The sequence below is a fragment of the Oncorhynchus nerka genome, linkage group LG20 (assembly GCF_034236695.1).
Source record: "Oncorhynchus nerka isolate Pitt River linkage group LG20, Oner_Uvic_2.0, whole genome shotgun sequence".
Lineage (NCBI taxonomy): Eukaryota > Metazoa > Chordata > Actinopteri > Salmoniformes > Salmonidae > Oncorhynchus > Oncorhynchus nerka.
The window spans coordinates 60,829,295-60,852,632 of record NC_088415.1 but is presented as its reverse complement, the minus strand read 5'-3'; the positions used below and the strand labels follow the sequence as shown (position 1 = coordinate 60,852,632).

Genomic DNA, 23,338 nt, shown 5'->3' with positions numbered 1-23,338 from the left:
ACTTCAATTCATTTTGACCATTACGAAAATGACGACATTTAGAAAAGTCTCAGACTCAAGACTAGGTTCATTGAAACCGGCTCGGCCCATAGAGACGGACCCCAACGTTTCTGTCAGATAGCTCATTCAAGGACCCCGTAGCAAGGCATGGAAAAAAGTGGATTTCCAGCACCAATTAGGGACTTGCTCGGGCACCAAATGACCTATCGAGCCGTAACTTGGGATTCGGGGTCGCCTCACATAGGCCTACACATAATGTCAGAACTGGACCCGCAGCTAGAACGTAACTACGTGTTTTACGTTTTTATTATGGTTTGAACCGAAGGTGCTGTGAATTTTGGGCCAGCTCTGAAGTATGTGATAGTTGGCTTCTAAACGAGTTGGAAAAAGTGGGTGTGGTGTCAGTTTGTATCAGTTTGGTGTCAGAATGATATCTAATTGACTGATGGACTGTGACTTGCTGGTGACTTTTGTCAATTTGCAATATGTTTAAACAGTGAGGGACCATCACCAAAGTGACATTCTGAAATCAACCCCAACGAGTGATGGAGAGGAACCAGAATCACTGCCCAGCCATCCCGAATTCATCTGGCCAGTCAATTTTGCCTTCCTGCAGGATTTTTGAGCATGCCAAATTCGTGATGGTAAATGCCCATTGAAACATATTGCAAATGGACGTGCATTTGCAATATGATTCAACAGTGAAAAAACATCACCAAATGGACCTGATGAAATCAACACAACGAGCGAAGGAGAGGAACCACTATCGCTGCCCGGCCATCCCGAGTTTATCAAGCCAGTCAATTTAGCATTTCTGTAGGATTTTTGAGCATGTCAAATTCGTGATGGTACATGGACATAATGGCAAATGGACATAATTTTCAAATCTTTCATATTGCATTGGGACATTTCTTATGGCATTTGGCCCAAAAAAAGTGACTTTTGACTTCCTATGAAATTATATTGCAAATGGACAAACATATGCCTTGTGCACATATATATATATATATATATATATATTTTTTTTTAAATGATGATGATAAAATATGACTAAAGTATGTTGATACAGCTCTTATACATGTGTAATTGACACAAAATTTGAAAGAATTTCGAAAAACGGTCCAGAAAGCACTTTTTTAAGGGGGTGATAAGTTTTTCAAAATGTTACTTTTGGATGTTGACTTGTATTACATTTGCAATATGAAAATCCACGGTGGAGCGCACTCGCCATCTGTTGGATTTTTAAAGTGTTACACTTGGCATTTGACATAAACTTTGAATGAAACGACGCCAAATTGAGTGGTATTGGACACTTTATATGGTTTATCCAGTGCCAATGACTTCCCATTCATTTTTGTACATTTCAGGGGGGGGGGGGGGGGGGGGGTTCCCTTACATACACTTAGGGTCATGCGCTTAGGTTGGAGTCATTAAAACTACCTTTTCAACCACTCCACAAATTTCTTGTTAACAAACTATAGTTTTGGCAAGTCGGTTAGGACATCTACTTTGTGCATGACACAAGTCATTTTTCCAACAATTGTTTACATACAATTATAAGTGAAATAATCTGTATCTCAATTCCAGTGGGACAGAAATATGTGAAATGCTATGGTGCAGGGAATTTTTACAAGGATTTACATGTCAGGAATTGTGAAACTGAGTTTAAATGTATTTGGCTACGGTATGTAAACTTCGACTTCAACTATATACAGTGGGGCAAAAAAGTATTTAGTCAGCCACCAATTGTGCAAGTTCTCCTACTTAAAAAGATGAGAGGCCTGTCATTTTCATCATAGGTGCACTTCAACTATGACAGACAAAAGGAGAAAAAAAAATCCAGAAAATGACATTCTAGGATTTTTTATGAATTTATTTGCAAATTATGGTGGAAAATAAGTATTTGGTCACCTACAAACAAGCAAGATTTCTGGCTCTCACAGACCTGTAACTTCTTCTTTAAGAGGCTCCTCTGTCCTCCACTCGTTACCTGTATTAATGGCACCTGTTTGAACTTGTTATCAGTATAAAAGACACCTGTCCACAACCTCAAACAGTCACACTCCAAACTCCACTATGGCCAAGACCAAAGAGCTGTCAAAGGACACCAGAAACAAAATTGTAGACCTGCACCAGGCTGGGAAGACTGAATCTGCAATAGGTAAGCAGCTTGGTTTGAAGAAATCAACTGTGGGAGCAATTATTAGGAAATGGAAGACATACAAGACCACTGATAATCCCCCTCGATCTGGGCCTCCATGCAAGATCTCACCCCGTGGGGTCAAAATGACCACAAGAACGGTGAGCAAAAATCCCAGAACCACACAGGGGGACCGAGTGAATGACCTGCAGAGAGCTGGGACCAAAGTAACAAAACCTACCATCAGCAAGGGCAATGAAGATGAAACGTGGCTGGGTCTTTCAGCATGACAATGATCCCAAACACACCGCCGGGGCAACGAAGGAGTGGCTTCGTAAGAAGCATTTCAAGGTCCTGGAGTGGCCTAGCCAGCCTCCAGATCTCAACCCCATAGAAAATCTTTGGAGGGAGTTGAAAGTCCGTGTTGCCCAGCAACAGCCCCAAAACATCACTGCTCTAGAGGAGATCTGCATGGAGGAATGGGCCAAAATACCAGCAACAGTGTGTGAAAACCTTGTGAAGACTTACAGAAAACATTTGACCTCTGTCATTGCCAACAAAGGCTATATAACAAAGTATTGAGATAAACTTTTGGTTATTGACCAAATACTTATTTTCCACCATAATTTGCAAATAAATTCATTAAAAATCCTACAATGTGATTTTCTCGATTTTTGTTTTCTCATTTTGTCTGGCATAGTTGAAGTGTACCTATGATGAAAATTACAGGCCTCTCTCATCTTGTTAAGTGGGAGAACTGGAATTGGTGGCTGACTAAATACTTTTTTGCCCCACTGTGTGTGTGTGTATATATATATATATTACACTGCTCAAAAAAATAAAGGGAACACTTAAACAACACAATGTAATTCCAAGTCAATCACACTTCTGTGAAATCAAACTGTCCACTTAGGAAGCAACACTGATTGACAATAAATGTCACATGCTGTTGTGCAAATGGCATAGACAACATGTGGAAAATATAGGCAATTAGCAAGACACCCCAATAAAGGAGTGGTTCTGCAGGTGGGGACCACAGACCACTTCTCAGTTCCTATGCTTCCTGGCTGATGTTTTGGTCACTTTTGAATGCTGGCGGTGCTTTCACTCTAGTGGTAGCATGAGACGGAGTCTACAACCCACACAAGTGGCTCAGGTAGTGCAGCTCATCCAGGATGGTACATCAATGCGAGCTGTGGCAAGAAGGTTTGTTGTGTCTGTCAGCGTAGTGTCCAGAGCATGGAGGCGCTACCAGGAGACAGGCCAGTACATCAGGAGATGTGGAGGAGGCCGTAGGAGGGCAACAACCCATCAGCAGGACCGCTACCTTCGCCAGAGCCCTGCAAAATTACCTCCAGCAGGCCACAAATGTGCATGTGTCTGCTCAAACAGTCAGAAACAGACTCCATGAGGGTCCGTTGTCCACAGGTGGGGGTTGTGCTTACAGCCCAACACCGTGCAGGACTTTTGGCATTTGCCAGAGAACACCAAGATTGGCAAATTCGCCACAGTCAACTTGGTGTATGTAATCTTCTGACCCACTGGAATTGTGATACAGTGAATTATAAGTGAAATAATCTCTCTGTAAACAATTGAATTGGCCTTGAAATACATCCACAGGTGCACCTCTGATTGACTCAAATTATGTCAATTCGCTTATCAGAAGGTTCTAACGCCATGACATTATTTTCTGGAATTTTCCAAGCTGTTTAAAGGCACAGACGTACATACTTAGTGTATGTAAACTTCTGACCCCCTGGAGTTGTGATGCAGTGAATTATAAGTGAAATAATCTCTCTGTAAACAATTGTTAGAAAAATGACTTGTTTCGTTCACAAAGTAGATGTCCTAACCGACTTGCCAAAACTATAGTTTGTTAACAAGAAATGTGTGGAGTGGTTGAAAAACAAGTTTAATGACTCCAACCTACGTGTATGTAAACTTCTGACTTCAGCTGTGTGTGTATATATTATTTTTTTCTTCAGGAAATTATGCTAGTTTGACAACCCTCTTTGTAAGCTTTTAAATTATGTCAAACTCGATCGTTGTATCTTTTCCAGTGCTGAAGACATGGATGTCTCATATACCATGAGGAGGGTATGCAAAAAGGTTCAACTTTGGGCACCTCTATCTCTTGAATGTTTTGGCATTCAGGTCCAAAAGGTTACTTTCTGACCACTGGGCGAGTGTATGTATGGAGAGTTTAGTTAAAATCAAAAGAGGTGTTGTCAAAAAGTGATTAAAATCAAGTGGACTAACCCAGCAGACAATACAGTGATATGATTTAATCTGTATCAGGACAACTTCAGTGTCATTCTCTTATGATCTGATTTCAGGAGCCCAGTCGTCAGCCTCCACCCCCAACAACATGCAAAGTCCGTGCCACTCCCAGCCCAATGTCATGGGCCTCCACGGTGGCATGGCCGGCCAGCCCCCAGGCACCACCTCAGGCCCCAGTATGGGCCAGCCCAGCCTCCAGAACCAGATGATGGGCCTCCAGGGCCAGCCTGTGTCCTCGTCCCCCAGCCAGATGGTCCAGGGTGGGGGTCCGGGGCAAATGGTCCTCTCCAGACCCCTCAACCCAGGGCAGAGAGGAGGCATGACCCCACCCAAGCAGCTGGTGCCCCAGCAGGGCCAGGGGGTGATGCACAGCCAGGTGGTTGGAGGGCAGGGGCACCAGGCGATGCTCCTACAACAGCAGCATCAGCAGCAACAACAGCAAAACTCCATGATGGAACAGATGCAAGGAAACAAACATGCGTTTGGGGTGAAAGGTCAAGCTGGGGTCATGCGGGGTCCGTCTCCTAACGGGCCCGGTAACATGTCTCAGTTCCAGCAAGCTCAGGTGGGCCAACAACAGCAGCAGCAGCAAATGGCTCAGCTCCAACAACAGCAGCAGCAACACCAGCTACAACAACATCAACAGATGACCCAGCAGCAGCTCCAACAGGTATTCCATTTCTTAAAAAAAAAAAAGTTATTTGCATTGTGGCAATAGGTGGAAAACCCAATTTCCCTGTGTAGGGAAATATTATTTCACTTGCTCATTCCTACATTTGTTCAGGTCCCCATGGGTGGCAACCCAAACCAGGTCATGGGTATGCACAGTCAGATGAGACTCCCCAGTGGTCATCCTCTGGTCCAGCAGCAGCTACAGCAGCAGCAGCTCCAACAACAGAAACAACAACAAGCCATTCTACAACAGCAGCAACAACAGGCGACGCAGCAACACCCACACGCTCTCGGAGACCCCAGTGGCTGTACAGGCGACATGGGCAGTGTCCAACAGATGCTCCAGGACATACAGGGTCAGCAACAGCAGCAAGGCATGACAGGAATTGGAGCCCCCCAGCACATGCAGGTGGGCAACGGCCACTTCCCGGGTCACGGGATGAACTTCAATCCCCAGTTCGGGGGTCAAATGCCTATGAGTGGGTTGTGCGCTCAGGCAGGGGGTTTTCCAGTGAACAAGGACGTGACGCTCACCAGTCCTCTCCTGGTCAACCTGCTCCAGAGTGACATCTCGGCTAGTCAGTTTGGACCTGGGGGGAAGCAGGGGGCTGGAGGACCTGGCCAGGCCAAACCCAAGAAGAAGAAACCACCACGCAAGAAGAAGCCCAAAGTAGGGGAGGGACAGCAGCCGATGGATGGGTTAGGGTAAGGAGCTGAATGTTATTGAAATCTTAAGCTATATCCACACAAAGTATTTGGTATTGGACATGGTTAGTCATTTGAGGTATTATTTTCTTCTACCCAGGGGTCTGGATGTGGGTGTTGGCCTGGAGGACCCAGAGCTGCCAGCACTGAGTGGGGAACAGGGGGTGGGCATGGACCATTCTGGACCCAAACTTTCAGACTTCACCAACAGGCCTGCAGGTATGCAATGTTCATGATTCTTGGTTTGCTCACTCACACTTGTATCTTTTAGTTGAATGGCTTCTTATCATTCCTTTTTTCTCATGTCAGGTTTCCCAGGTCAGCCTGGAGACCAGAGAGTCCTACAGCAGGTGCCTATGCAGTTCATGCAGCAGCATCAACAACAGCAGCATATACAGCAGCAGCAGCATCAGCAGCAGCATCAGCAGCAGCTGCAACAACAGCAGCTACAGCAACAACAGCAGCAACAGATGCAACAGCAGATGCAGGGAATGCAAGTTCCTCCAGGACAGCAACAGGGGGTGGCTGGAGCTCTGGGTCAGACTCAAGGCCAGCCACAGATGCACCCTCATCATCTACAACAACAACAAAAGCAGCAACAACCACACCATCAACAGCAGCAGCAGCAACAACAGGTACCATCGACTGCGTGTGTGTCGTCACGACACATTTTCCATGTTAACTATGGATTATATAGCTAATTTGTTCCGGTTGTGTTATATTAGCAGATGGTCATGAAGATGCAGCAGGAGCAGGCTAAAAACCGGATGCCCCTCCATCCAGGTGGGCAGAACCCCCCCAGGGGCATGATGAACGCCGGGGAGGCCCAGAGGATGCCTGGCATCCAGCAGGGCAACATGCCCGTCATGATCAACCTCCAGGGGCACGGAGGAGTGCCCCCCTCCCCAGACAAACCCAGAGGGATGCCCCTCATGGTCAACCCACAGGTTGGACACGATCTGATAATGTTTGAATTATATCATATTTATTATTGTCTTGTTAATATTCTATGCCTAATTAATTCCCCGGGGTGTGTATATCATCTATCCCTACCTATGTAGATGACTGGGGCAGCCCGGCAGATGTCTCACCCTGAGGCAGGGCCTGGTTCCCAAGGAACGGGGGCTGAGGAGGCCCCTGGAGGTCCCAATTCACTGCAGGACAGATCTGGAGGCCAGGAGATGGGGATGCAGTCTGGGAATGGAGCCCAACAGTTGGTGGTGAACCAGGGCACAAACGCCCACATGATGAAGCAGGGCCCCAGCCCCTCGCCCATGCCCCAGCACCCTGGAGCCAGTCCCCAGCAACAGATGCCCCCTCAGCCCCTGCAGGGTGGCCCCATGCCTGGCCTCCACTTCCCTAACGTTGCAACCACCTCCCAGAGCTCCAGGCCCAAAACACCCAACCGGGCCAGTCCCAGGCCCTACCACCACCCTCTCACACCTACCAACCGTCCTCCCAGCACTGAGCCCTCTGAGATCAACCTCTCCCCTGAGAGGCTGAACGCCTCCATCGCAGGCCTGTTTCCCCCCAAGATCAACATCCCTCTGCCACCCAGGCAGCCCAACCTCAGCCGGGGCTTTGAACAGCAGGGTGGGCTCAACCCCACCACTCTCAAAGCCATAGGGCAGGCCCCTCCCAGCCTAACTATGTCCAGCAACAATGGAAGTGGTGGAGGTAACTCTAACAATGGTCAGCAGTCTTTCCCTATAGGCAGTGGAGCGGCCAACTTGGGCCAAGGGAAACAGGACAAGCAGTCTGGAGGAGGACAGGCTAAAAGGGCCAGTCCCAGTAACAGCCGCAGATCCAGCCTTGCCTCCAGCCGCAAATCCACTACCCCTAGCCCGGGGAGGCAGAAGGGGGCTAAGACTGCCCTAACCTCCCCTCACCAGCAACACATGGTCAACCCCCAGACAGGGCAGACCATGATGTTGAGCCCTACCCCAGTGCCTCCTAGCCCGGTCTCACTCCCACTCGCAGTTGGGGTGGGCCTGGATGCCCATCAGATCCAGAGCCCCTTCCAGGGGTTCCAGGATAACACAGCTGAGATGCCCAGGGAAGGGCAGGGAATGGCAAGTGTAGAGCAGCGGCAGATGCCCCAGCCTTTGAGGGAGCTCTCTGCCCCCCGGATGGCTAGCCTTCGTGTCCCAACTCCTCAGGAGGCTAAAGCTGGGCTTGAGCGCAGAATGGTAGCAGGGGAGAGGCAGCCTGTACAGATGGCTCCTCAGCAGGAGTTTGTATCTGTATATGAGGCCTCTCCTGCTCTCAGGGATGTTCCTACCTCCCTTAACCAGCTACTGGATAACGCAGCCACCCCCAGCGTGCCTGCCAGGCCCACTCAGAGTGCTCCAGCTGGGGATACTGTCTACAAGGAGAGCACTAAAGCCTCCATAGATCAAGAGAACCCATCCAGTGCTTTTCAGAGCTTGGAAGTGGGGGATACTGCTGTTGCTACTACTGGTGCTGCTTTGAACGAGCCAGAAGCTAAACCTAAGCCCAGCTCAACCCCCCGCCCCAAACTCCCAAATCCAGCCAGTAGTCCTAATCTGCAGCCTAAAGGAAGCCCCAATCTTAATGCTAATCACATCCCTAGCCCCAATGTAAACTCGACTGTAAGCCCCAACCCTACTCTAAACCCTGCTCCTAGTCTTCGTGTCAATGTGGGCGCTAGCCCCAACACAGCCGCAGTCAGTCATAGTTGTCCCAGCCTCAACGTTTCCCCCAGACCAAACTTTAACTCAAACCCTGCAGTTAGTCCCAAATTAATCCCCAGCCCTAAACCCCTGGCCAGTGTCTCCACAGTCCTGCAGATCCCTGCGTCCTCTGCCACCATCTCCCCCAACCAGATAACCGTGTTTGTCACCTCCAACACTATCAGTTCCACCCCTCAGGCCCCCCCAGCCATCGTCTCCACTATGGTGGCCATGCCCAGTAAGAACATCAGACCACAGCAGCTCAGCCAGCAGACCACTGCCCCCCGGCCCCAATTCATTACCACGCCTGTGTTTATTAATACCGGTACCCCAATCTTCCAGGTCCCCGCTGCATCTGTGGCCCCCAACACCACAATGGTGTCCCAGCCGATCACCATGGTAGGGCCCATACAAGTGTCCACAACTAATATCCAGCTCACCACCGCTCCAACCCAGGCTCAAGCCCCAGGCTCTGCCTGGACCCAGGCTTCTGTGGTCAGTGTGGCCGGCACCCAGCCTGCCCGAACGCTAGTTGAGCAGGTCCAGATGGCCAGTAGACAGGCTTCCCCTGTTAGTAACTTGCCTCCTCCCCAGCAGCAAAGCCCTACCACTCCCAAACCAGAGACCTCTGGTGAGGCGCTCACCGGACAGAAATCTACCCCACCAGTTGGGCAGCCTTCCCACCGTCCAAGCCCCTATCCCACAGCCTCTACGTTTGCCTCGTCTCCCTTCCAGCAGCCCCTAGGGTCCGCCTTTCCATGCTCCCCCTCCTTGGCTGCCCAGGGCAAGCCTTTCCAGGCTCCTGGCTCTGCACCAGTGAGCAGTCCACCAGATTCCCAGCAGGTTTCTAAGGAATGGCTAACCCAGACTTTAGGGGGGGCTTACCAGCACCAGACAGGTCTGAACGCTGGGGGTGTGCCCATTCATACATCCCCTGCATCTCTCACCCAGACTGAGGCCACAGTGTCTGGAGCACAGACTCGGACTACTTCTGCTGCTGCTCCGAAAGACACCACTCCTCCTCCTCCCGTATCAGCTCCAACTCATGTTCATGCTCAACCTGCTACACCAGCCCAGTCCCCTGTTCCTGCCCCAGTCTCTAAACCTACCACCCCTCCGCCAGTCTCAGTCCCTGTCACCACCCCAATCACTACTACTGCCCCTGTTCCTACCACTGCTACATTTCTCCCTGATCCGGCTCCTCCTTCAGCCCCAGTCCCGATACCAAATCTGTCCCCATCTACATCTCCTGTTGTTGCCACCACTGGACCCTCCAACCCGCCCAGGGACTCCTCAGCCATATCCTCCCCAGCGGCCCTTACCCCTACTGTAGCTCAGCCTGTCCCCACAGCCATGGAGCCTCCAAGCCAGCCAGCCCCACCAGAGGCCACAGCACCTTCGGAGAATACCCAGATCATCCCAGGTACATATCAATCAATCCATGATTGAGTAACTTATCGACCTTTCAGTGATAATAACAACCTCCACCATCTCCTTCCTCCCAGTGTCAATCCAGCCTGAAGCTCTACAGCAAGAGGAGCCTTCTGCTACTGAAAATACTGGTAAGTAATGTCACACTAACTGATCTATAACAAAATGGTGGATGCTCCGGACCCTTTATGTAATGACATGGCAATGACATAATATGACTTGGTAACAGAGTACAAATGGAATATATGCAAAGATGGTGGTATATCTAGAGGGCACCATAAAATGTAACAACTACAGCATAGAAGCACAAGTTACACTACACGAACAAAAGTATGCATTTACCTGCTCGTCAAACATCTCATTCCAAAATCATGGCATTAATATGGAGTTGGTCCCCCCTTCGCTGCTATAACAGCCTGGGAAGGCTTTCCACTAAGGTGTTCGATGGGGTTGAGGTCAGGGCTATGTGCAGGCCAGTCATGTTCTTCCAGACTGATCTCGACAAACCATTTTAGTATGGACCTCGCTTTGTGCATGCTAAAGTGAGATAGGGCCTTCCAACTTTGTGGCAACAGTTTGGGGAAGCACAGAATTGTCTAGAATGTCATTGTATGCAGGTAGCGTTCTCTTGGCATCCCCCAAACCCAGATTCGTCCATTGGACTCCCAGATGGTGAAGCGTGATTCATCACTCCAGAGAACCCGTTTCCACTGCTCCAGAGTCCAATGTTGGCAAGCTTTACACCACTCCAGTTGACACGTTGCATTTGCCATGGTGATCTTAGGCTTGTGTGTGGCTGCTCGGCCATGGAAACCCATTTCATGAAGCTCCAGACTAACAGTCCTTGTGCTGACGTTGGTTCCAGAGGCAGTTTGGAACTCGGTAGTGAGCGTTGCAACCGAGGACAGATGATTTTTACGCACTTCTGCAGTCGGCGGTCCCGTTCTCTGAGCTTGTGTGGCCTACCACTTCACGGCTGAGCCGTTGTTGCGCCTAGACATTTCTACTTCACAATAACAGCACTTACAGTTGACCAGGGCAGCTCTAGCATGGCAGAAGTTTGACAAACCTACTTGTTGGAAAGGTGTTATTGTATCACAGAGCCACATTGAAAGTCATTGAGCTCTTCAGTAAGGCCATTCTACTGCCAATGTTTGTATAAAACATTATATGGCTGTGTGCTTGATTTTATATACCTGTCAGCAACGTGTGTAGCTTAAATAGCCGAATCCACATACTTTTGTATATACAGTATTAAATAATGTTATAGTCTGAGACCAAATCTGAAAATGGTTTTGTTATAAGATACTTGTACAGGTCTTGGACCGTGCTTTTATATGATGCACTGTATGCCGTGAACATAGCATGCATCTTGTTGTGATATTTAGTAACTTTTTTTGTTTGTCACTTTTTCCTTCTACAGCAGAAGAAGTTGCCACTGTGACTGAACAAGGGTGAGGTTCTCAAGACATTTCAGACTAACAAAATGTCAGTATAAAATAAATACTTGTCATGCCATTGCCTGTAAAAGGTTACTTCAGTATTCTTTAAGTATTTGGCCTAGTCTACAGTAAGTGCCATGTTTGTAAACAGAAATGCTTTGCCATTTGTAACTACTAAAACTCAGGGAGTTCATATGGTTGGGCGGGGGGGGGTACATGAGGAAAAAAATCGATGAGCCACTTGTTACACTACATGACCAAAGGTATGTGGACACCTCAATGTTTCTGTTCTCTGATCTTGTGTGGCCTACCTCTTTGCGGCTGAGCTGTTGTTGCTCCTAGAAGTTTCCACTTCACAATATTAGCACTTACAGTTGACCGGGGCAGCTCTAGCAGGGCAGAAATGTGACGAACTGACTTGTTGGAAAGGTGGCATCCTATGACAGTGCCACTTCTACTATTTTCTCCAGCCACAGACGTCACTTCCTGTTGTACGTGGAACGGGAAAGAGCTCGGTTTTGTTTGTTTGGAAAGTTCTCGGTAGCTACCTAGCTTCTTCTGTTGGATCCCACGACGCAGTTGGCATCAGTTGCTGGGACTGCTTGTATCTTTCCAGTGATCCTGCCGACCAAGGACGGGTCTGAGGAGCTATTTGGTTGTCGCAGCTCGCCTAACTGCTAGGTAGCTGGACATCAACCTAGCGAGGTGTTCTTGAACGCAGCCTGCGACCTGGTTATCCATTGTGGCTGGGAATGCGGATTGTCCCGGGTTTGTGGCTGTCTAGAGCCCTGCTGTTTGTTGTTTTCAATTTTCTCGGTGACCTGCCCTGTCTGGAAAAGTGAGGAGTAATAGCCTAACATATGTTGCTAGCTACCATGACAAAGACCAAAGCTGGCGGCTGTACCATTGAGGACAGTGCCATTGGTGTCTCTCTATCACACGTGAATGATCTTTTAAACAAAGAAAAAGAGACCTACAAGGAGTTAAAACAAAAAGAAAATAGCTTCAAGTTTTTTGTCCAAATACTGGTGGATTCTACTAATAAAAGAATGGACGACCTGAAGAACAGTTTGCAGTTCTCCCAGGGTCAGCTCGACGAGTTGAAACAGGAGAACGGCAAGATGGCAGCAATCTGTAAGTCATTAAGAGAGGACATCAGTCCTGTGTGTGAATCCATGATAACAGATAAACCAGACTATCTTGAGGGACAATCAAGGCGAAACAACATGGTTGTGGACGGAATTGCAGAATCTCCACCTGAGACCTACCTGGGTGGAGTCTTGAGGACAAAGTGAGGGAAATGATCTCTGAGAAACTGAAGATGGACCACAGGAAGATTGAGGTGGAGCGTGTCCACAGGACTGGAAAACCCACTACCGGCCCTGGTGATAGGCCCAGGCCGATAGTGGTCACGTTCCTGAGGTTCAAGAACAAGGTAGCTGTTCTGGAAAGAGCCAAGAACTTGAGAGGAATGCATATCTTAACCAGGACTATCCTGAAGTTGTGCGCCAGAAGAGGAAAGAACTGATCCCAGTCATGATAGCTGCCAGAGCGCGTGGGGACATTGCGTACATCCGCTATGACAGGCTCATTGTCCACCCTCCCTCCCAGAAGCCTGGAAGGGATGAGAGCCAAGCCTATGGGTTCGTAGCCTCAACCCCGCAGCACACACACACACACCAATTGATTAATGGAATGTATATATGTGCTGAATGTATATATTTTTTCTCTTGCTTTGTCTGCTCTTTTCAATAGTATGTCTATCTCTGTTAATTAAGCTACCCAGGAAAGGGCTGAAAATAGCCCATATTAATATATGTAGCCTTAGAAATAAGGTTAATGAAATCAATAACTTGCTAACATCAGATAACATTCATATATTAGTCATTTCTGAGACTCACTTAGTTAATTCATTTGATGATACAGCAGTAGCAATACAAGGATATAACATATATATATATATATATATATATATATATATATATATATAGAGCCCTTATTGCATGGAACTTCAATCCAGCTCATATTGCTCAAATAAACAACAAACATGGTTTCAAAAAACAGAAAAGGCAACACCTCGCTGCACAACTTCTTTCCCCTATTTGACCAGATAGTTTATATGTATGCATTGATATGTAGGCTACGTGTGCCTTTTTTAAAAATGAATGTGGTTCTTCTCTAATGATGTTCTGTATTATGTCATTCTGTATTATGTTCTGTGTGGACCCCAGGAAGAGTAGCTGCTGATTTTGCAACAGCTAATGGGGATCCCAATCAAATACCAAATACGTTGAAAGTCACTGAGCTCTTCAGTAAGGCCATTCTACTGCCAATGATTGTCTATGGAGATTGCATGGCTGTGTGCTCAATTTTATACACCTGTCAGCAACGGGTGTGGATGAAATAGCCGAAGCCATTAATTTGAAGGATTGTCCACATACCTTTTGTGTATGTATATGTGTATATTTATATATATATATATATAGTGCATGTATGCTTAGCATGTAAACTATATCCAAACGTCAAAAGACGACAAGTACTTCCACTGCATAAGAACTGACTGTGCTAATTGAGTATGAATATGGCTATGTCTGATGATTTCTTTCTTCTGGGGATGATTGTCACTAAGAGTATGTTGGGGGAATAAAACCATTTTTGTTAAGCATTATCACAGTTTAGTTGACTGCTGTTTTTCCACTTCTATCACAGATGGGCAAAGAAAAGAAAGACACCCGTTAACTTGGGCTCCAGGTATGTATTTCCACGTGAGCACTGCCAGGACGCACGCAGCAGCCCTGTCGTGTCCACCATTTTGTTATCTATCGGATACTATTTACGGTGAAGACGGACAGTATCTGTGGTGGACAGGCTCCCGAGTGGCGCAGCGGCTAAGGCACTGCACCACAGTGCTTGGGACGTCCCTACAGACCCTGGTTCGATTCCAGGCTGTACACAACCGGCCGTGATTTCCCATAAGGTGGCGCACAATTGGCCCAGCGTCATTTGGGTTTGGACGTGGTAGGCCGTCATTGTAAATGAGAATTTGTTCTTAACTGACTTGCCTAGTTAAAGGTTAAATAAAAAAATAGATGAGGAAAGCCCACTCCGAAGCGATTTTCCCAACTTGAAGGAATACCGGAGCGATATTCCAACTTTTACTGAGTAGCTACTGAAGTTTCTTCTTTTATCTTTGTAACTGATCTCTCCTGCTTTTCTTTTCTATCTCCTCTGCTGTGTCTCTTGCTCTGTTTTCCGTCGGGCATCTATCAGGGCTGCCGTGGAGAAGTCAAAGGGTCCTAGCAGACGGAGCTCGCGGGCCGACAAGGAGGTGGAGGAGGAGACTGTGGCAGACAGCATGCAGAGGAAGAGACCGGCCAGGCCTGGAGCCGGTGCTGCTGCTAAAGGTACACGCACATGCACGCAGACTTGATTTAGAGCACAAACACTCTCTCATACACAATTTACTCTTACATATAGTTTACGTTTTTATTGTAAAGGGATTTGTCTCATCAAACATGTCCCCCTCTCTCTCCTCTGTGTCCTTTCAGAAACGGGTGCCAGCCCTACCCAGGCTAAGAGAAGGAAGTCTAAATGACCACAGTAGTGAAACCCTGTGAACTGAACTGTAAATGTATTTTTCTTTGTCAATCATTCGATGAGCATCTTTTCTCCAGGATTACACATTTTTGATGGTGAAAATAACCATGTACAGATAATTGTTTGAAAAATAATTGTTGATGTTTTGTCCCTGCTATCATGTGAGGTTGTAGCTTGTGTGTGTGTTTAATTAATTATGTGAAGACTGATAATAAAACTTGACTCAATTGTATAATTTTGTTGTAAAACTTCATTAAATTTTCTACTACTTTTTTGTCCTGTGATGAAATGGTTTAATGTGCTGTACTTCCAAAGTTGTACTGTGATATTCTGTGAAAGTTGGCTGCATGAGTTGTTTCATATACCGTTTTAACATGGCTCAATGCTGTCACCTTTGCATTGCAGGCTGAAAATGGAGTATTTACTGTAATTCAGAAAGTGACCCTATTTCTCATCGGTTTCCATGTTTCTAACATGATCTTACCAGAAATCAGTGAATTACAACTGTTTTAGTGAAGAACCATGTAGGACAGTAGGCAACATTATTTTAATTAATTTGAGTATGCACAGTGGCCATAAATTCGGACCCAGTGCACAACGATTCCAGTCTATCCAGACGACTCCATCAACCTCATCTTCTGACCTTGGGCGTCTGTCTTGTGTATGCTTTACAAGCAAATTGACAATGAGCAGAGATCATGGTCAAAGAGACTCACAGGTAGTGTTATTATGCTTTATGATTTTTATATTTAGTAGGCTAGATAGTTATTTGAATTGTGACAATTGGTTTTGTTGACTATATAATGATAACATGGCATTTTTATGTTCACATGGATACAATCGATATGTAAATAAAGTTTAATTAGTTGTCATTCAGGAAGCAACTTTATTTCAAATGCGCTAGCGATCGCTGTGCTTCGTGTAGAATTTTTCTTATTTCTCTGTCTGAATCTTGACGTTCTCCTTTCTACTGGCATACATAACATTTGTATTTATTCTGTACAGTTTGCAGGTCAATTCTGGGCCTCGAGCCAATGGTAAATTGTCTTTTGATGTAGATTTATAATATTTATCATGGTTTTGCTTTTGTTCCTCTCATTATCTTCGTCTGTCTATTGTTCGTTTTCAAAGGACAGATGGCCCCCCAGAGAGTAAAGCTGTGTTAAAATACCCATACTAACATAGTGTATACTACATTTACATTTACATTTATGTCATTTAGCAGACGCTCTTATCCAGACTTACATACTTAATGAGGATACTACATGCTATAAATTCATTTTAGGGTGGGTTCGTAAATTCACTCTGGCTATCTACTCTAACAGAATAACTGATGAATTTACGAATGCTCAACACCGGTTGAATAGGGCCAGTGTCACTAAACGTCGGCAAAAAAAACCTAATAAAATGTTGCCCACCAACACACTTAGTCACCAACGTCCTGGGTGCGTTCATAAATTCAATATGGAGTGCCAGAGTACCTTCTCGGCATTTGTAAATTCAGAGAGTTGTCAGATTGTCCGTTGGTAAATCCAGAGCGCCCATTGGTGTAAACCTGAACAAAACTCATGTCCATGTCCTCATTTTCAAGATGTGGCCGATTGTAAACAGCCAGAAGGTTTATTTAAAAAATGTATTTTTTGACGATTTTTTTCTAAATGGCATCTGGGTAATTTCCTAACTCTCCTTCACTGCAGCCGAGGTGAGTAAGACATTTAAACGTGTTAACCCTCGCAAGGCTGCAGGCCCAGACGGCATCCCCAGCCGCGCCCTCAGAGCATGCGCAGACCAGCTGGCCGGTGTGTTTACGGACATATTCAATCAATCCCTATACCAGTCTGCTGTTCCCACATGCTTCAAGAGGGCCACCATTGTTCCTGTTCCCAAGAAAGCTAAGGTAACTGAGCTAAACGACTACCGCCCCGTAGCACTCACTTCCGTCATCATGAAGTGCTTTGAGAGACTAGTCAAGGACCATATCACCTCCACCCTACCTGACACCCTAGACCCACTCCAATTTGCTTACCGCCCAAATAGGTCCACAGACGATGCAATCTCAACCACACTGCACACTGCCCTAACCCACCTGGACAAGAGGAATACCTATGTGAGAATGCTGTTCATCGACTACAGCTCGGCATTCAACACCATAGTACCCTCCAAGCTCGTCATCAAGCTCGAGACCCTGGGTCTCGACCCCGCCCTGTGCAACTGGGTACTGGACTTCCTGACGGGCCGCCCCAGGTGGTGAGGGTAGGCAACAACATCTCCTCCCGCTGATCCTCAACACGGGGCCCCACAAGGGTGCGTTCTGAGCCCTCTCCTGTACTCCCTGTTCACCCACGACTGCGTGGCCATGCACGCCTCCAACTCAATCATCAAGTTTGCGGACGACACAACAGTGGTAGGCTTGATTACCAACAACGACGAGACGGCCTACAGGGAGGAGGTGAGGGCCTTCGGAGTGTGGTGTCAGGAAAATAACCTCACACTCAACGTCAACAAAACTAAGGAGATGATTGTGGACTTCAGGAAACAGCAGAGGAACACCCCTATCCACATCGATGGATCAGTAGTGGAGAGGGTAGCAAGTTTTAAGTTCCTCGGCATACACATCACAGACAAACTGAATTGGACCACTCACACTGACAGCGTCGTGAAGAAGGCGCAGCAGCGCCTCTTCAACCTCAGGAGGCTGAAGAAATTCGGCTTGTCACCAAAAGCACTCACAAACTTCTACAGATGCACAATCGAGAGCATCCTGGCGGGCTGTATCACCGCCTGGTACGGCAACTGCTCCGCCCTCAACCGTAAGGCTCTCCAGAGGGTAGTGAGGTCTGCACAACGCATCACCGGGGGAAAACTACCTGCCCTCCAGGACACCTACACCACCCGATGTTACAGGAAGGCCATAAAGATCATCAAGGACATCAACCACCCGAACCACTGCCTGTTCACCCCGCTATCATTTATTTATTTTTTTTATTTATTTCACCTTTATTTAACCAGGTAGGCTAGTTGAGAACAAGTTCTCATTTGCAACTGCGACCTGGCCAAGATAAAGCATAGCAGTGTGAACCGACAACACAGAGTTACACATGGAATAAACAATTAACAAGTCAATAACACAGTAGAATAAAATGGGCAGTCTATATACAATGTGTGCAAAAGGCATGAGGAGGTAGGCGAATAATACAATTTTGCAGATTAACACTGGGGTGATAAATGATAAATGATCAGATGGTCATCATCCAGAAGGCGAGGTCAGTACAGGTGCATCAAAGCTGGGACCGAGAGACTGAAAAACAGCTTCTATCTCAAGGCCATCAGACTGTTAAACAGCCACCACTAACACTGAGTGGCTGCTGCCAACACACTGTCATTGACACTGACCCAACTCCAGCCACTTTAATAATGGGAATTGATGGGAAATTATGTAAATATATCACTAGCCACTTTAAACAATGCTACCTTATATAATGTTACTTACCCTACATTATTCATCTCATATGCATATGTATGCATCGTTATATGCCAAGATGGCGTATCAGTCAGACGTGTGTTTTGTCTTGTCCCGTCCTGTATAGTGTAAATATAGTTTTTCCTCGTTTTTTTTCTGTATATATTTCGTACATATTTTAATCTCACTTTCCAACTACAGGCTGAATATACTCTCCTGCAACCCGCATCACCCAATGTGGTACGGATCTGCTTTTTCTATACTTTAGAATCGGAACCCTCATCAGAAGCTAGCCGCTAACTAGCTGCTAGCGGTCTTCAACGCTAACTAGGACACCAGCGCGACATCTACCCAAAGCATATCAGACTGCTTTTTCTCTACCACATCTCCGGATTCCTACCGCAAGCTCTGAACCTTTATACCGGATCATCGTAAATAGCTAGCTGCAATCCGAGTGGCTACTCCTGGCTAACGTCTCTGTCCCAGAGCAAGCACCAGTTAGCCTGGAGCTAGCCTCGAGCTAAGCCCATCTCCCGACTAGCCGAAGAGGTCCAAAGATACCTAATTTGCCAATTGGCCTGGACCCTCTACTGACCCTCTACTGCCGACACGGAGCCCCGCCGATCCATCACGACTGGTCCGCCGACATAATCGTCCGAGGGGGTTTCAACAGGCTTTTCCGCTGCGACATCGCCAAAGATCCATCTGCTGGCCAAGGCCCGCGAGCTTTCTGAATCGCTGTATCTCCAGCTCACCGCATGAAGAGGATTAAACAGACTCACCCCATCGCGACGTCCCCCAAAGGTTAACTCTCTAGCCCTCGCTATCTCCCTGCTTGCTAATTCGGCCTGCTTAACGGCTTGTCAAGCTCCGGTCCGCTAACTGCTACCTTGTCTAGCTCGGGCCTACGAACTGTTAGCTTGTTAGCACAGGCCTGCTAACCGTCTGAACCACCGCGTCCCAATCACTCTCTGACCCCATTTACTTTCTATCTCTTTTTGATTTTTAATTTGTTTATACCTTCCGGAAACCTGCCTCACCCAATGTGATACGGAATCGCTATTACTTTTACTCTTATTTTTATTTTTATGACACACTCAAGAACCTCCAGACGCTAACCAGCTAACTAGCTACAAGCTAGTTAGTCATTGTTAGTTTAAAAAAAAAACCTGGATAACACTCGCCAGCCCAGCCCCCTGCCCATCCACCGCTGCCCCTGGACACTGATCTCTTGGCTACATAGCTGACGACGCTGGACTGTCCATTAATCACGGTACTCCTTTCTGCTTGTTTGTCTTACCTGTCGGCCCCGTTGCCTAGTCAACGCCATTTTACCTGCTGTTTGTTGTGCTAGCGGATTAGCCCCGCCTACTGTTTTTAGCTAGCTTTCCAAATTCAACACCTGTGATTACTGTATGCCTCGCTGTATGTCTCTCTCAGATGTCAATATGCCTTGTATACTGTTGTTCAGGTTAGTTATAATTGTTTTAGTTCACAATGGAGCCCCTAGACCCACTCTGCATACCCCTGTTACCTCCTTTGTCCCACCTCCCACACATGCGGTGACCTCACCCATTACAACCAGCATGTCCAGAGATACAACCTGTCTCATCATCACCCAGTGCCTGGGCTTACCTCCGCTGTACCCGCACCCCACCATACCCCTGTCTGCGCATTATGCCCTGAATATATTCTACCATGCCCAGAAACCTGCTCCTCTTATCCTCTGCCCCCAACGCTCTAGGCGACCAGTTTTGATAGCCTTTAGCCGCACCCTCATACTACTCCTTCTCTGTTCCGCGGGTGATGTGGAGGTAAACCCAGGCCCTGCTTGTCCCCAGGTACCCTCATTTGTTGACTTCTGTGATCGAAAAAGCCTTGGTTTTATGCATGTCAACATCAGAAGCCTCCTCCCTAAGTTTGTTTTACTCACTGCTTTAGCACACTCTGCTAACCCTGATGTCCTTGCCGTGTCTGAATCCTGGCTCAGGAAGGCCACCAAAAATTCAGAGATTTCCATACCCAACTATAACATCTTCCGTCAAGATAGAACTGCCAAAGGGGGCGGAGTCGCAGTCTACTGCAGAGATAGCCTGCAAAGTAATGTCATACTGTCCAGGTCCATACCCAAACAGTTCGAACTACTAATTTTGAAAATTACCCTCTCCAGAAATAAGTCTCTCACTGTTGCCGCCTGCTACCGGCCACCCTCAGCTCCCAGCTGTGCCCTGGACACCATTTGTGAATTGATCGCCCCCCATCTAGCTTCAGAGTTTGTTCTGTTAGGTGACCTAAACTGGGATATGCTTAACACCCCGGCAGTCCTACAATGTAAGCTAGATGCCCTCAATCTCACTCAAATCATTAAGGAACCCACCAGGTACAACCCTAACTCTGTAAACAAGGGCACCCTCATAGACGTCATCCTGACCAACTGGCCCTCCAAATACACCTCCGCTGTCTTCAACCAGGATCTCAGCGATCACTGCCTCATTGCCTGTATCCGCCACGGAGCCGCAGTCAAACGACCACCCCTCATCACTGTCAAACGCTCCCTAAAACACTTCTGTGAGCAGGCCTTTCTAATCGATCTGGCCCGGGTATCCTGGAAGGACATTGACCTCATCCCGTCAGTTGAGGATGCCTGGTCATTCTTTAAAAGTAACTTCCTCACCATTTTAGATAAGCATGCTCCGTTCAAAAAATGCAGAACCAAGAACAGATACAGCCCTTGGTTCACTCCAGACCTGACTGCCCTCGACCAGCACAAAAACATCCTGTGGCGGACTGCAATAGCATCGAACAGCCCCCGTGATATGCAACTGTTCAGGGAAGTCAGGAACCAATACACGCAGTCAGTCAGGAAAGCTAAGGCCAGCTTCTTCAGGCAGAAGTTTGCATCCTGTAGCTCCAACTCCTTAAAGTTCTGGGACACTGTGAAGTCAATGGAGAATAAGAGCACCTCCTCCCAGCTGCCCACTGCACTGAGGCTAGGTAACACGGTCTCCACCGATAAATCCACGATTATCGAAAGCTTCAATAAGCACTTCTCAACGGCTGGCCATGCCTTCCGCCTGGCTACTCCAACCTCGGCCAACAGCTCCGCCCCCCCCGCAGCTCCTCGCCCAAGCCTCTCCAGGTTCTCCTTTACCCAAATCCAGATAGCAGATGTTCTGAAAGAGCTGCAAAACCTAGACCCGTACAAATCAGCTGGGCTTGACAATCTGGACCCTCTATTTCTGAAACTATCTGCCGCCATTGTCGCAACCCCTATTACCAGCCTGTTCAACCTCTCTTTCATATCGTCTGAGATCCCCAAGGATTGGAAAGCTGCCGCAGTCATCCCCTCTTCAAAAGGGGAGACACCCTGGACCCAAACTGCTATAGACCTATATCCATCCTGCCCTGCCTATCTAAGGTCTTCGAAAGCCAAGTCAACAAACAGGTCACTGACCATCTCGAATCCCACCGTACCTTCTCCGCTGTGCAATCTGGTTTCCGAGCCGGTCACGGGTGCACCTCAGCCACGCTCAAGGTACTAAACGATATCATTACCGCCATCGATAAAAGACAGTACTGTGCAGCCGTCTTCATCGACCTCGCCAAGGCTTTCGACTCTGTCAATCACCATATTCTTATCGGCAGACTCAATAGCCTCGGTTTCTCGGATGACTGCCTTGCCTGGTTCACCAATTACTTTGCAGACAGAGTTCAGTGTGTCAAATCGGAGGGCATGCTGTCCGGTCCTCTGGCAGTCTCTATGGGGGTGCCACAGGGTTCAATTCTCGGGCCGACTCTTTTCTCTGTATATATCAATGATGTTGCTCTTGCTGCGGGCGATTCCCTGATCCACCTCTACGCAGATGACACCATTCTATATACTTTCGGCCCGTCATTGGACACTGTGCTATCTAACCTCCAAATGAGCTTCAATGCCATACAGCACTCCTTCCGTGGCCTCCAACTGCTCTTAAACGCGAGTAAAACCAAATGCATGCTTTTCAACCGATCGCTGCCTGCACCCGCATGCCCGACTAGCATCACCACCCTGGATGGTTCCGACCTTGAATATGTGGACATCTATAAGTACCTAGGTGTCTGGCTAGACTGCAAACTCTCCTTCCAGACTCACATCAAACATCTCCAATCGAAAATCAAATCAAGAGTCGGCTTTCTATTCCGCAACAAAGCCTCCTTCACTCACGCCGCCAAGCTTACCCTAGTAAAACTGACTATCCTACCGATCCTCGATTTTGGCGATGTCATCTACAAAATGGCTTCCAACACTCTACTCAGCAAACTGGATGCAGTCTATCATAGTGCCATCCGTTTTGTCACCAAAGCACCTTATACCACCCACCACTGCGACTTGTATGCTCTAGTCGGCTGGCCCTCGCTACATATTCGTCGCCAGACCCACTGGCTCCAGGTCATCTACAAGTCCATGCTAGGTAAAGCTCCGCCTTATCTCAGTTCACTGGTCACGATGGCAACACCCATCCGTAGCACGCGCTCCAGCAGGTGTATCTCATTGATCATCCCTAAAGCCAACACCTCATTCGGCCGCCTTTCGTTCCAGTACTCTGCTGCCTGTGACTGGAACGAACTGCAAAAATCGCTGAAGTTGGAGACTTTTATCTCCCTCACCAACTTCAAACATCAGCTATCCGAGCAGCTAACCGATCGCTGCAGCTGTACATAGTCTATTGGTAAATAGCCCACCCATTTTCACCTACCTCATTCCCATACTGTTTTTATACTGTTTTTTTATTTATTTATTTACTTTTCTGCTCTTTTGCACACCAATATCTCTACCTGTACATGACCATCTGATCATTTATCACCCCAGTGTTAATCTGCAAAATTGTATTATTTGCCTACCTCCTCATGCCTTTTGCACACATTGTGTATAGACTGC

The 23,338-nt window shown here is 47.3% G+C and overlaps 1 protein-coding gene across 2 annotated transcripts in view; it reads left to right on the top strand.

The window, feature by feature from the left end:
- LOC115102885 (nuclear receptor coactivator 6-like) overlaps positions 1–15,232 on the top strand; it is a 30,368-nt gene extending 15,136 nt beyond the window's left edge. For both annotated transcript variants that reach the window (XM_029623301.2, XM_029623300.2), the window contains 11 exons: positions 4,477–5,090; positions 5,205–5,797; positions 5,898–6,016; positions 6,107–6,432; positions 6,523–6,744; positions 6,859–9,913; positions 9,996–10,052; positions 11,345–11,375; positions 14,073–14,114; positions 14,634–14,767; positions 14,912–15,232. In XM_029623301.2, the coding sequence (XP_029479161.2) occupies positions 4,477–5,090; positions 5,205–5,797; positions 5,898–6,016; positions 6,107–6,432; positions 6,523–6,744; positions 6,859–9,913; positions 9,996–10,052; positions 11,345–11,375; positions 14,073–14,114; positions 14,634–14,767; positions 14,912–14,958 (5,240 nt within the window). In that variant the 3' untranslated portion in view covers positions 14,959–15,232. The remainder of the gene's footprint in view (positions 1–4,476; positions 5,091–5,204; positions 5,798–5,897; positions 6,017–6,106; positions 6,433–6,522; positions 6,745–6,858; positions 9,914–9,995; positions 10,053–11,344; positions 11,376–14,072; positions 14,115–14,633; positions 14,768–14,911) is intronic.
- The last annotated feature ends 8,106 nt before the right edge of the window (positions 15,233–23,338 follow it).